General features: G+C 37.5%; 2 protein-coding genes and 1 non-coding gene across 3 annotated transcripts; all 3 read right to left on the bottom strand.

Annotated features, from left to right (window-relative positions):
• Positions 1-1,171: 1,171 nt before the first annotated feature.
• Positions 1,172-1,244, bottom strand: TRNAK-CUU (transfer RNA lysine (anticodon CUU)). The gene has a single exon. It is a non-coding gene; the product is annotated as a tRNA-Lys (tRNA).
• A 2,419-nt stretch (positions 1,245-3,663) lies between these two features.
• LOC132270759 (peptide-N4-(N-acetyl-beta-glucosaminyl)asparagine amidase A) lies at positions 3,664-5,855 on the bottom strand. The gene has a single exon (XM_059771960.1). It carries the CDS (start codon positions 5,649-5,651, stop codon positions 3,831-3,833), a length of 1,821 nt encoding a protein of 606 aa, XP_059627943.1. The 5' UTR covers positions 5,652-5,855; the 3' UTR covers positions 3,664-3,830.
• Positions 5,856-6,530: 675 nt separating this feature from the next.
• Positions 6,531-9,710, bottom strand: LOC132270760 (protein VAPYRIN-like). The gene is made up of 2 exons (XM_059771961.1): positions 8,674-9,710; positions 6,531-7,653 (listed from the first exon to the last, which is right to left on the bottom strand). The coding sequence occupies exons 1-2, from the start codon at positions 9,625-9,627 to the stop codon at positions 7,207-7,209; spliced, it is 1,401 nt and encodes a 466-aa protein (XP_059627944.1). The 5' UTR covers positions 9,628-9,710; the 3' UTR covers positions 6,531-7,206.
• Positions 9,711-14,714: the final 5,004 nt, after the last annotated feature.

Consider the following 14,714-nt stretch of genomic DNA (forward strand, 5'->3'; position numbering starts at 1 on the left):
TTTTTTTTTAATGAAAAAAAAAGTAAAATTATATGAATCAAATATTTTTTTTATATGAATCAAATATTTTTTTTTCTTATATATTTAATTTTGTGGTTGGATAATCGGGATAGTGTAAATATATATATATATATATATATATATATATATATATATATATATATATATATATATTTACACTATCCCGATTATCCAACCACAAAATTAAAACTCAATTATACATAATTATTGTATTAAAAAAATACAAGACAAAAATTATTCTAAATAAGTTCATAAAGAATTTCAGATTGTGAGAATCAAGCCCATGTTTGTTCTTCTATAACACCTCCATCTTCTTCGCCAATATCACTTCGACACGTGAATGCAAAAACCTAGATTTAAAATCTCATTTTTTAAAATCTTGTTTTCCTTGTCAATGAGAATCGATTTGCATATCTGCGTATAATATAGAATAAATGGATTATATTAAGACTTGAGAGCACAGAATATATATACACGTCTGTAATATAGAATCCTCAATCAAAGTGTAGAAAATTTTGATTTGCTAGAAACCTCTCATAAATAAAAAGTAGAAACAAATAGAATCCAATTTTATTTCGAACTTTCATGTTTAAAATGGATGAGTGGTGATAAATTTTTTTGATTGGCTAGAAACTTATCATAAATAAAAAGTAGAAACAAGTAGAATCTAGTTCTATTTGGAACATTCATGTTTAAAATTGATGCCTGGTGATCAATAATACTAAAAGGATCTCCCCAACGAGAATGGTTGACCTTATGACTACTGGTTTTCTGCCATAATTAATAAATACAAGGGACATTTGGAAACACTAAGCATCAAGTAGTAAGTACCCTACAAAATCCCTAATCCTAGTGCTCTGGATTAGTCGGATTAAGAGGACTTCTATTTTATGGGGTCTAGAAATCTATATATATATATTTTCTTCTGTTTTAAAAAATAAAACTCTATTTATTCGTCCAAAAAGAGCTTAAATAAAAACCCTATTTGGTCGTCCAGCAAAGCATACAAAATATTTTAGTGAAAAAAAAATTTTCAAAAAATAAAACTCTATTTGTTCGTCCATATAAAATGCTTAAATAAAAACTCTATTTGGTCGTCCATAAAAAGCATACGAAATATCTTAGTGAATAAAAAATCTTTTAAAGCTGTCGCCCACCGTGGGGCTCGAACCCACGACCACAAGGTTAAGAGCCTTGCGCTCTACCAACTGAGCTAGACGGGCTTCTTGTTAAAATTTTCTCAATTTCACTATTTCAAGGATTCTCAAGACAAATTATTATTATTATTTTTAAATCAAAACATTATTTACATAAGAAACATATTTTGTTATAATATAAACTTTATTTTACTTTATCAAACTATTTACAATTTTGATTGATTATTTACTAATCATTTGTATATAAGCAAAACCACTTAAAATGATCCAAACCAAACATGACCTCTCTGTCTGAACCATAAAACCCCCAAGGTGTCAAGCATACTCTGATCTAACCACCTGACCATCTGATTTAAACACCACAACAATTTATTTGATTACACTAAGCGGCTGCATGTAAATTCAAGGGACTTACCAAAAATACATGTAAATTTAAGGGGATCTCAACTATTGTGAGAAGAAATTGCTTTAAGAGTTTAGTTAAACAATACTTCTCGATGAACGGGTATTGTTCTCACGCTTTAAACACGTCCCTAGTCTCACGTTCACGCAGGCTCTCATTTTTTTTTATATACTAATTTGTGACTTAATTTTGTCGTATTTGCGCTTCCACTTTTCAATTCGCTTTTACTCTTACTCTCACTTATGAGACTACTTAAGAGTATATTATGATATGGGGTGACAAAAATTTTAAAAATATATAAATAAAATAAAATCACCATATGGGATATATATATGTCTTTGCGTGTGTCAATAATAGTTATTCTATTATTATAGCTTTTCTATTTTCATGATATAAAAAGGATTAATGACTTACCAAAAAAAGATATAAAAGGGTTAACGATTACAAATTTAAGTATCTCTCTCTCTCTTTCTCTCTCTCTATATATATATAAGTAGTTGTTTATACCTAAAAACTTCTTCTTCTTTTTTTGATAATAATTTTCAGGAAGAATTTTCTTTTCAAAACTATACATGGCGTGTGGAATGGGTTTAGCAAGCAATTTTCCTTCACAAGAGCTTGGTACTTTATATAATCATTAAAACTTTTAACAAAGTAGTATATAATACACAATGGTAGACCAATTTGGATAGTCTCTTGTACCATTTTATCCTGTGTTACGTCTTATTTCATTTAGATCACTTATACAATAATTCATATCGTTTACGCAACTTTGATTTTTTTCATGTATTTCTCGCACTACGTTTCACCGGAGGGCTCACCGGTTCGTTTGATTCTAATTCTAAACTTCAGTTTGTGTGGGCAATGGGCCCAAGTTCTTATGTTGCCTCCTAGTTTATTTAAAATGTTTATGCAATTACTCACATATTAATCGCAACTTTTTTTTCTTCACATATACGTGGCACTAAACGATATATGTGTGATTCTCAACCTCAATACGTGTGGACCCAAGTTGAGGGAAGCTAGGATCCAAATAGTTCAGAAGTCTACTTCAATTCGTTCGGGCCCAAGTTGAATAAAGCTAGGATCCAAAATTTATTTCAGAAGTCTAACTGACACCGGATCAAATTGATAGTCTATTTTCACAAATTTTCGTTTTCTCATATGCAACTTGATCACCAAAACCAATTAACAATCATAACAGATAGATTCATCATCCAATGGGTAAAATTGATGGCTTAACTGTGGGTTAATTGTGCAAGCTGCAAATATAAATGAATGACATGTACACTAGCACATAGTGGTCCTCTCAAAGCAGTACTTCCACAAAGATTTATATGAAGTTAAAAACCAAACTTCTGTAGATGCCATGGGTACTCTCCAGTGTTTCAACATGTATGGTGTTTGGAAATTTCTTGGAAAGACACCAGAATTATTGTTTTTTACCTTGCAACGAACATTATTATCATGTAGAAATTATTGGGTATCCGGGAATACCAACAATATAGTACCTGGTCACTAGTGAATTAATATTTCCAATCATCAAGGAAAATAAGTGTTCATTGACCGGGATATTAGAGTCAGTATCCCGGTCTCAAGTTCTAATCCTACTTGTAAATAGAACATACTGAACCAAATCTTCTTCATGTAAAACCTGCCTTCGGGGAGTCAGGACTGACTTCTTGATACTTCAAACAAGTTAGGGTTTATAAACCAGTTGGAATGACAATCTACAATCAATGTCCTCTGATCTTTGTAGAATCGGGTGTTGAAGATGGTTGCACTTTGAAGCACCTTCAACATTCCAGCACTAGGTCAAATTGAACTATTGAATGAAGCTTCATGGGCTAATAAATTGATATCAATTAGATTATAACCATCTCCCATTGTACAGTTAAGTCATGAATCCTTATTGATTCAGTAGTACTATTATCATAACAAATATTATGCAGCGAAAAGAAGCTTCTTACATCTACAACAAAAAGTATAGGTTTCAACAGTTGCTTGAAGATTTGAAGTAAGTTAAAAACACATAATCCATTCAATGAATTAGAGATTCAACAAATTAACATACAACATTGCTAACAAGAAAATAAACCAAAGATATCTTATTAAAAAGCCAAAAGGCAACAAGTGTTATGAAACCTAAAATATGTTACAGGGACACAAATGCATACACACATAAGGAGACTAATAATAGTTCTCAAGACAAAGAACTCTTACAGTGTTAAAGCGACTGTGAAATGAAATTAGATAGAAGATGCACAAAGAAAGCTCGAGTTGTCTCTGTAGAGTTTGCCATTGATAGATGCAACAAATTGAGAGTAGCAACCAAACTCGTCCTTGTAAGTCAAAGTTTGATTTGTGTTTGCTTCACCAGATAGAACATCGTGATCCTTCACCATCATCCATCCCCTTGAATCTTGAATGTTATGCACAGAGCTCTTAAGCTTCCCGTGAGTCGATTTCTCCCTCAACGCGTGAGACACATTTGTGACCATCAAATAAGTATCCTTCTTCTTGGATTGGGGTATCGTTGCAGTCATAATTTTGAGAGGGTATTGCCTCTTGATACTCGTGCGTGCGATCAATCTACCCATATCGGATTTTACTCTCACGTTAATTCTTGTCCTCACTCTCTGTCTAACAGATTTATAGGTCCCATTTTGGTGAAACTGTATCGAGTTCTTGAACTTGAATAGCTGCAGGACTTGGGTAGTTAAGTTGCCTGCAGCTGTGATTGCCCACCCCAAGAATCGACTCTTCCTATGTGCATCTATCCTGAATGATCCATCAAGCTGTGTGAATGTGGAGCGTCGTTCTACGGAAACAGCCGGAGTATACGAATCAACAGTTCTAGCTTGGACTGCAGATGAGCCATGGTCCAACCATATGTGCAAATTTGCATCCACAAGCCAAAATGGGATACTATCAGCCACTCCAAGCCCAAAGATATGTTCTTTCCCATCCAAGAGAAGCCCCAAAAATGGGGTCAATTCGAGATCATAGGAAGGCACATTGAAAGCTCCAATGGCAACAACTGGTTCCCAGAACAACGGATTGATTCCACCGGTGAATATCACCGGAAATGGAACCACCGAACCAACAAATCTCCCATCAATAGTCACGAAAACCTCTCTGTAAGCTCCATTACCTCTTCCTGTAGTCAAATTGTTGGTTATTATGTATGAATCAGGCGGATTCGAGTACCAAAACTCATCATTTCCATGAAATGACACATAAACCTCAAGCACAAGTTTCCGAGAATTCAGAGGAATTCGAAGTCCCTTCGATTTCACACCCGATTCGTTCTCAATTCGGAACCAAAACCCTTCATCACGGACACCCGATATCGGCATTATCAAATCAGCTGGTGTTTCATATAAATTCAATGCCTCGGTAGGTCCTCTATATACAAGCATCGAGTTTTTCCCTAATTTGCTCTCTTCGTCGACTGAATTCACAAACCCTAATTTTTCATTCAGGTTTTGATGATCAGACGCAACCCTAACTCCCTGATCCTTATAGTATAGAAGAGAGATGTTGACGTGGTAAACGCCAGTGAAGACGTCGTTGACGATGTTTTCGAGCATGACAGTGAAAGTGAGGTTCGATGGTAGGAGGAGAGAGGCGTACCTAGTGACGTCCTTGCGGACCTTCCAGAAGATTCCATCCCGAGTCGGCTCGGCGGTGCTGGTGCGGAGAATCTCGGAGCCGCCGAGCCAGACGCCGACGATGCGGTCGTATTGCTCGCCTTTGCAGGAGGCTTGGAAGTCGAGGACGATGTGGGACCACGGGGAGAGGCAATCGGACGGTGGAGAGTAAGTGACGGAAACTGGAGGGAGGCCCATGGTGTAGCCGAAGTCTTGATGGAGTACGTGGGAAGAGCATGATGGGGTCAGGTGATCAGACGGTAGAGGATGGGTCAGTTCCAAGTATTCTTGGGGTTTGTGTTTGCGTTGGAGAGATTGTGGGATTGATTTGATGAAACGGTCTGGGGTTGTGGTACTGGATGCAGAGAGTGGAGTGAGGAGTGGAATTAGGAGGAGATGAAGGAATAGGAGAGACATTTTTGTCAGGGAGAGGAATTGATTTGCCTTGATTTTTTAGAGAGAGAGAAGAAAGAGAGTTCAACGGAAATAACGGAAAGGAAGGCGCAATTTCCTTTCCACTGTTTGACTCATAATTTGTGGTGTTGGTAGCATAAAACTGGTGTTTGGAATCGCAGAAAAAATTGCTACTAAAACGGAAAGGTAGGCCCAATTTCGTTTTCACTTACTGACCAGAGTGTTTGGTTACTTTGGTTACATAGCATTGGAGTTGTAGGTAAAAAAAAAAAATAAATAAAAATTAATTTTTCTTCAATTTCAGTTTTAAGACACTTTTAAATTCAATATTACCAGATATAACATGTAATTTATCTTATATTTTTGTTTTAACCGTTTTTTAACCCTCTCAGACTTTGCAATAACGAGAATTTTATGCGAGCCAACTTCAACTAAATTGCATGAGTTGGAATAAGCTCAACCATTTGGGATTTGGTGTTCAGAGATATTGCAGCGCTCAAACCTTGCTTTAAACTTTTGATTTGAATCAATGAGTCCAGATTACCTTTCAAGAAAGTTCTTAAAGAGAAGTATTTCCATTCATGCTATTTAAATTTTTAATCGCTTATTTATTATATTTGAAAGCACGAAATGGTGCATTAGATATTGGATTGAAAAGAAATTTAGTTCAAAGTTGAAACACCAAAAAATATATACCCCACAAATTTTAGAAAGCATTAGGAAAATAAGAAAAAAATTACATATAATGCTTTTCTGATTATGCATGGTAAAGGTGCGACAGCCTAAATGAAAATTTTGTCACGACACTCGAAAATTATCTGATTTACTTTCTATCAATCAGTCATTTTCATCAATCCAGTACAAAAAATAAATACAATGATCTATAATTACAAAACATAAAATTTTTATTGATGTATATTCCAAAATACTAGGATTGCCTTGGCATCAATACCAATCCACTTTGGCTCCTCAAGTTATTTTTTATAGTAACCAGATGCATGATATACGGTTCTGCATGCCCATAAAAGATCAAACATCTCTGCTAGACATCTATAGAGTCCATTTGCCAATGCATGAACCATATTATTAAGGAGGTGTTGTAACTCCACAAAGGGTTCAAATGTTTTATTAAAAAAAGAAAAAGAAAAAAGACCACCCTACCAGCCCCAAAGGGTTGAATATGCTATCTGCAATCTGTTCAAACCTGATTTCCCTGTTTTTTTTTGGGCAAACTAAGGAAGGCCAGCCGGGAGAGGACTAGAACAGGGACACACCCGCTTAAGGAGCTAGGTGTTCTACCAACTAAGCCACTAGGTAATGCCCAACCCGATTTCAAATAAGGTCAAGATGCTTAATTTTCCACGGAGGGGAAGCACTTCCGCCTATATTTTTATCCTTTTCAATGCTAAATAATCGAACTAATCAAATCATGTATAAAACGCGATTTTAATGAGGTCTAAGATCGGTTCAGATTCTCCACAGCACTAACCCCAACCCTTATTTTCGAAACCTTTCAAGTCAATCCAGAGGTGCAAAAGTGTGTGCATATACGAGTTCATCATAGCATAGATGACAAGGAAGTAGATGATGAAGAGGGAAAAGAGGAACAAGCTCCCCTGTCAATAAGAAGCTGTGTTATATCATCATAACCCAATGCTCTAGCTGTGTAAAGAGGGGTTGCACCTTTCTTGCTCTTGGCATTGACATTGGCTCCTCTATTGATCAACACCTCAACTGTCTCTATGCTTCCACCTTCTACGGCCAAATGCAGTGGTGTGTGGCCTTCTACATCCTGGCATTCCAAGCCCGATCCAAACTCAACCAGGATCATCACTGCATCCTTGTGCCCTTTGATAGCAGCCGTGTGAAGAGCTGTCAGACCATACTGATCGCTGTAACTCACACTCGCATCTCTCTCCAGCAGCAACTCAAGACGCTCCAGCTCTCCGCGTCTGGCTGCATTTAGCACTGCTTCACCCTGTTTAAGTATCTCGGCGATCTCTTTCTGCAATGTCATGATTTAAATATTTCTATCAGAAAAAATGGATTACAAAAGTATAACTTAATAGCAGCGAAGGCATTACATCAACTAAAATAACCACCAAGGTCCATAGAGATGCACCCAAATGATTAATTTCAACTACAACTTACATTATGATATTACCGTATACAGAAATGATCCATTATTCAGCGGTTACCAACAAATTTATCCACACCAAGTATGGTAATCATTGGATATAATTGTTATGTTGTTTTGGTAATTACCTTTTTCTACACTTAAATCATATCTAACAGTTACCATTCTCGATGGAAACCAATTTTAAAAAATATTACTAAGCTATGTTTGGGAGCACCAAACCAACACATAGTAATTGGAATCGGAGGAAGTTTTAGAATTTGGAAGAATTCTTGTGGACAGATACAATGCATTATGCACAAATTGTACTTGTGGATACAAAAAGGTAATTTTGAAAACAAACATTGATATTACATTATTTTCCAAGATTGTCATTTCTACACTATGTGAAGGATGGAAGCGTTTTGGACAACAAATGAAATGATTTCATTAAGAAATCAAAATTTTGGACTTTTCTGTGAAGGAATTTAAATTGGAATTAAATTTGGATCGCATTTAATCCACATTTGAAAATGAATGCATTTGGATGGAATTCAAATGTAATTTAAGAGACTTGTGACTTTAATAATTTAATCCATACTTTTTAACAACATTTATGGCCCCAAAAAAAAAAAAAATCATATTCAATTAAAGTATTATGTTAATGAATTCAAGAGTCGGACACAATTAAGCATCATACTTAACCCACTCACATAAATAAATAAGTAAATACATCCAATTTTCTAACTACTTATATGTTAATATGATTAATTTGCGAAATTTAATAGAGAATTTTTTTTTTTTTTTAAATGACACTAATTGCTATAGTCTATGGCTAATAATATTTTCACAATAAGACTACCAATTTATATGGTTGGCTTAATAGTAGTTTGTTGTTTAGCTACTTACATGACCCTTGTCACGGGCAACATCAAGAGCTGTGCGGCTACGATCAATTGAAGTGAGTGTGGGGTCCGCACCCATCTCAATAAGCATCTCCACCATCCGACGGTTCCCATTGGCAGCTGCTCTATACAACGCGGTCCGACCGTCCTTACTCTTCGCGTCCACATCTACACCTGCACCTATCAACACCCTAGCGCACCTCTCGTGCCCCTTACTCGCCGCCAAATGCAACGGTGTCCTCCCCTCCTTATCCCTGCAATCCAACGACCCAGCTTCGCTCTCTCTTATCAAACTCAAAAGCTCCTCCGTCCGATCAAACGCCGCCGCCACGTGTACATCCGACCACCCCTTCGCAACATAGCTCGACTCAGTCTTTAACCCGGCTTCAGCTAACAAGTTCACCATGTCGTCCGAGTTGCGCAACTCGGTCGCCACTCGGAGGAGTGACTCGGCTTCCCGAGTGGGCAACTCAGCGACAATGTTCCTCTGCCGCTTGATTATGTTCCTAACCGCGTCGATGTCGTCGCTGGCCACCGCGTGACGGAGAAGGAAGGGACCCACGAAGGCAACCTTGAGCTTTACGTCGTGGGTTGACTGGTGGGGCCTCGAGTTGAACCACGAGTTGATGAACTCGGGGTGAGTTGTCTCGGACGTGTTGTGGGTGAGGTCAGGAGCGAGGGCTGTTTTGATGAGGAAACGATCGGAGGGTGAGCGAGGGAAGGTTGGAGGAAGCTGGGATTGGGATTTGAGAATAATTTGGAAGTTTGAGTTGGATAAGGGTGGGATGAGTCCACTCGGTGGGTTGACCAGGAACTTGTGGGGCGATGATGTCTGGACCTTGAAGGCTATTGGAGTGGTGGCGCTTAGAGACCTGAGTCGCACACTGGCTCGGCATTTGCAGCCTATTTGGAAGTCTATGCGCACCTCTTGCTCCGACACGTCCACCAGTCTCTCCATCGGATTATGATATATACGTGTTTTTAGAGAGAGAAACAGAGAAGAGAGAGAATGGCATTTGCAGGGATACTGCGGTGGAAGATGAGAGTATATATATTCTGTGCCTCTCTGGTAATAGTGAACACGTGATTTTGTGGGGACCTAAAGAGATGCACATTTACGATTTCAACCCTCGTTGTCTGTGTAAGAGGGTAGGGTTACAAGTTAAATGACTACTATGGGCTTCGTGGCTTACAGGCTTTTTGAAAAATCAAAAATAAAAAAGAAAAGCTTATTGGCTTTTTGATGCTAGTAGAGTGCATGGTTTATGCAGCGTCATGATGTCTACAATTCAATTCATTTTGATTAACGACGATTGGCAGGGGTTTGTATGTGGGACTGCAAGTTTAGGATTTATTTCCTTTTTTATTTTTATTTAGGAAAATACTAATTTTGGCGACTAATCTTTACCCGACTAAAAATCGACAGTACATGTCAATATTAGATTGGTTCATCTAGCGCACAATCCCCTTCCCCTTTATTCGACTTAGCTTTACTCTCTTATCTATCTCTTTCACCGACGACTGCGTAATACCTTTCCGATCTCACCGGTTGCACCCATCGGCCGTAGCCACCATTACTAAGTGACCACCCATCGAGTCACTCACCATCGTCGCCACCGCCTACCCGATCGGCAGGAAGAAGTGATGCGGATAAAGAGACAACTCTCTAGCAGAGCTTTACTTATAATAAAAAAAAAAACTCTGTAGCAGAGCTTTAGTTGAGTTGTTTGCTAGGTTCTTGGAGGAAGGAGAGCATCTCAATACCCATCAATTGAGCAAGATGAACAGTCGGACCGGTTTCGAGAGCATGTAGTTTTAGTGATGTGATGACCCTGTGGGCGGGTGTGCCGTGGGCAGGTGTGAGACACTGTCAGGCTACCACACTGGCGAGCTACGGGTGCACAGTCCCACATCGCCTGGGTAAATGAAATGTGAAGTACTTATATGTAGGTGTGTCACTCCAATTGGTATGAGGCTTTTTGGGGTAAAGCCCAAGAGTAAAACCGTGCGGGCTCAGGGCCAAAGCGGACAATATCATACCATGTGGTAGAGTGGGTCGTTACAAATGGTATCAGAGCCTAACCTAGCCGGAAGTGTGCCAACGGAGACGTCGGGCCTCCAAGGGAGGTGGATTGTGATGACCCTGTGGGCGGGTGTGCTATGGGCAGGTGCGAGACACTGTCAGGCTACCACATTGGCGAGCTACAGGTGCACAGTCCCACATCGCCTGGGTAAAAGAAAAGTGAAGTGCTTATATGTAAGTATGTCACTCCAATTGGTATAAGGCTGTGATACCCCCGAATTTCTGGATGCGGGTTGGCCAGGCCCACGCCCGATTACCCGAGGATATCAAACCAATTAGTAATTAGCGAACACATAATACAATTAAGAAAACAGGAATAAATAAAACTGCTGAAAAGAAATTACAATGATAATCTACAACGATAATCCAACTATTGAAATCTCAGAATAAAAAATTAAGAAATATTCCGATACATCCAAATTCTCTATTTCTAATACAACTTGGGAATCCATGTTACGTGAACCTGCAACTGTCCGATACCTGAAAAATAATAGTGAGTCAGGCCCACGAACAAGTTCTATCCTAACTACAATCCAAACAGAGACCCGATACGCAGATACACCTTAGATGTCTCAACCATATCTATTTAGTCCGTACAATATATATATATATATCCACATTAAGGGACATTCACTGAGTTACAGTAGCGGTCTCAATCTGAATAGAAGGCAACATACGAAAACACACCCAGAGGTGGGCATGAGTACATAGACCTAACAGGGTACACCTCAACCTACTATAGCGAGCTATGCATCCACTGCATATACGCACCCTAACCAACGATCCTGAGACTCAAGCTCATATCGCGGTACCATAATTTATATATATAAATTCCCATCCAAACCAATGTAGTGTCGTTCAACTGTTTGTTACCATGACACGACATAAAATTAGGATTTAAATGTTTTAATTAAATCCCCATCCTTCCTATTAACAGAAAATGTAAACAACCATCTAATATGTCGTTCAACTGTTTTAGTTGACAGGACATGAAACCATGTAGGATTTAACTGTTTTAGTTAATCCATTCCGTATGTATGAATGGGTTGGAATTAGCGTTTTGATCTAATTCGTCCCTCCGTATACCACTGTCCCATACCGGTGTATACCATGCATAGGATCCGTAAATGATGTAACAACTAAATCAGTACATCACATAAAACCACATAATCCAAATAGTTGATAAAATAGAATTGAAACAATACATCAACTATAATCCCAAAATACCATCCCTGTAATTACTAAAACAGTTTAATAGTCCAGCAATACAAATCCAAATCCATAATCCAAGTAATTTCATAAACAATTTAATAATCCAGCAATTAAAATCCAAGCATTTAATCTAAGTAATTGCATAAACAGTTTGATAGTCTAGCAATTAAAATCCAAATCCATAGTCCAAGTAATTTCAGAAAATAATATAGTATTTCAACCATTAACATCCAAGATATGCATAGATCAAACTTGTTAATTAAATGATCCTAGCATGCAACCAAAATAAGATTTATAAATATATACACACTCCGTGAAATTGCTAAAATTAAACTAGGCAATTAAACTCCTTCCATCCGTTAACCGCCTGAACCGTTGTATACTTTCCTACGGTTAAATCCATGAGTACCAAGACCTTAATTTATTAAAGGTGGCTCTAATATAGCATGGTAATATTGTTTGGAATCCACATTCCAACCCTTTTTAATTTTTAGACACAGTTTGCACCATTAAATCCTTCCGGTCCGTTAAGTCCGTAAACTGCCTCCGACTTAGATTTTCCTACGGTTTAAGACATTAGCATATAAATAAATTAATGCATCCTAGGCCTTTAACACTCCATGAATTAATGTTTAAAGCTATCACATTAACCCAAACACAGTTTGAACCAACCAACGCGTAAACAGTTTCAGTATACACATAGGATCACAGAGCCTGCTCCTAAAACAATTAGAGCAGGCTCCAACCTGCCTAGAGCCGGATCCTTTAACCTTGGAGCTGGCTCTAATAGAGTGGGAGCTGGCTCTTTGCATCCCAGAGCCGGCTTTCCCTTTCTGAGAGCCTTCTCCTTCCACTTTTGTGCAGTTTCGACTTTCAGCTTCGTTTCCGACCATTCCCAACCTTCTGTTCATCTGTAATACTAAACCTCAGAGTCCTATATATACCTAATATCCTCCCCCATGACTTGTTCACAATAGTTTAAATCAATTACAGTGATTAAAGTCATTACCGATTTAACATGCTTCTAACGCAGACTAGAACCCAGAGATACAAGAACTATAACAGAACAATTCCATGCATACAGATATCTGATTTAGCATATAACAAGCGTGTAAACTTTAATTAATGATCAATTAAAACCCTAGAGACAGTCTAAAGATGCACAGAACACAGACAACGAGATAGAGAAAGGAAAGAACTTGCCTCTATGGTTTTTTAATAAAAACCTTGTCGTCGTCTTCCTAGATTTTCTGACGACGTCCAATTCACTGTCAATCTCCTATTACTCCACCTTCCCTTCTCCTAGGTCCATCGTTTAATCCGCAGCCGAACCCTGACCGCAAATCCCTCTGTTTTCCTTACAATCTCTCTCCCTGTTTTCTCTATATAACTCTCTGTTTGTAAACGAGTGTTTGTGAATGAAGTTTTAGTGATTCCTAACCCTAAGCCGACGTCTAATGATATATTTATAGGTTTAGAAAACTAAAACCCTAATTCTAATTCTAATCCTAGAAAAAAAAAGAACAACCACAAGAGTTATAATCTAAGTTGGCTAAATATGTGAGAATATACACGTAACCCTAAAGTTATAACATATATTAAATTATGATAAACAATACCAGTTTAATTATTAATAAATACTAATAATTAAAACTACCATATATACATATATACCCATATATACATGTATATACTTCCATGGGTAAAAACTGTACCCATTCACATTATTCAAACATTCCGTTAATCCTATCCAAGCCCAACCTCGTTTTAAAGATAAGTAAATAAAATAACACATTTAATTACACATTCAAATGCCACCTACGCATATAATTCAATTAAAACAAACAATTCAATTAACCAATTAAACATTTAGACAATCAAGCAAATAATCACAATTGTAATTTAAAAACCTTTAAACAATTAATTAAAAATACTTAAGTACACACAAACAACTAAAATACAATAAAATAAAATAATTAATTGCTAATTATATCCTTTGAAACTAGGGATATTACAAAGGCCTTTTGGGGTAAAGCCCAAGAGCAAAACCGTGCGGGTTCAGGTTCAAAGCGGACAATATCATACCATGTGGTGGAGTGGGTCGTTACAGGTGAAACACCGGTTCCCTTCACATCTTAGAGTACTGATCCCTCACAACACACTTGTTATATTTGGATTTCCTCTTTGCTTTTGAGCTTGAATTTCATCCACTCTGACTTTCAAGGCCTATGTCTTCACTTTCGGTTTCCGCCTTTGGCTAAGTAGCCTCATCTTTTCTGTCCTACTCCACCACCATCAATGTTTTATCTGTATCATGAATGTGACCTTGAAAACCAAATCAAAACCCAAAGACCCATCAGCAATATTACCAAAACCCCTCTCTCAACTCACTCTTTATCTACATGATAACATACACACACAACAAATCTCTATATTTTTTTGGGTAATTACAAATCCCTATATTGATATACATATATATATATATATATATATATGCATGCTTGCCTCAATGGGTTTGTTTTTAGTTGGTTTGTTGAGGTGAGATTGAAGTGGAGGCCATGGAGGGTGATGGATTGAGCTCTTTGGATTTGTAGATGAAGATCGATTGTCCCCAATTTCATTAAGGGTTTGAGAAACTAAATGGGTCTGTATATATATATATTTTTTCTGACAATGAAAATGGGTTTCACTGATTTTTAGAGAGAGAGAGAGTTTACTGGAGAGAGAAAGATAGTTTTGACGGAGAAGAT

The sequence above is a fragment of the Cornus florida genome, unplaced genomic scaffold (assembly GCF_030987335.1).
Source record: "Cornus florida cultivar Cherokee Brave unplaced genomic scaffold, ASM3098733v1 CherokeeBrave_3.0.0_Hap2_Chr08, whole genome shotgun sequence".
In the NCBI taxonomy this organism is placed as follows: Eukaryota; Viridiplantae; Streptophyta; class Magnoliopsida; order Cornales; family Cornaceae; genus Cornus; species Cornus florida.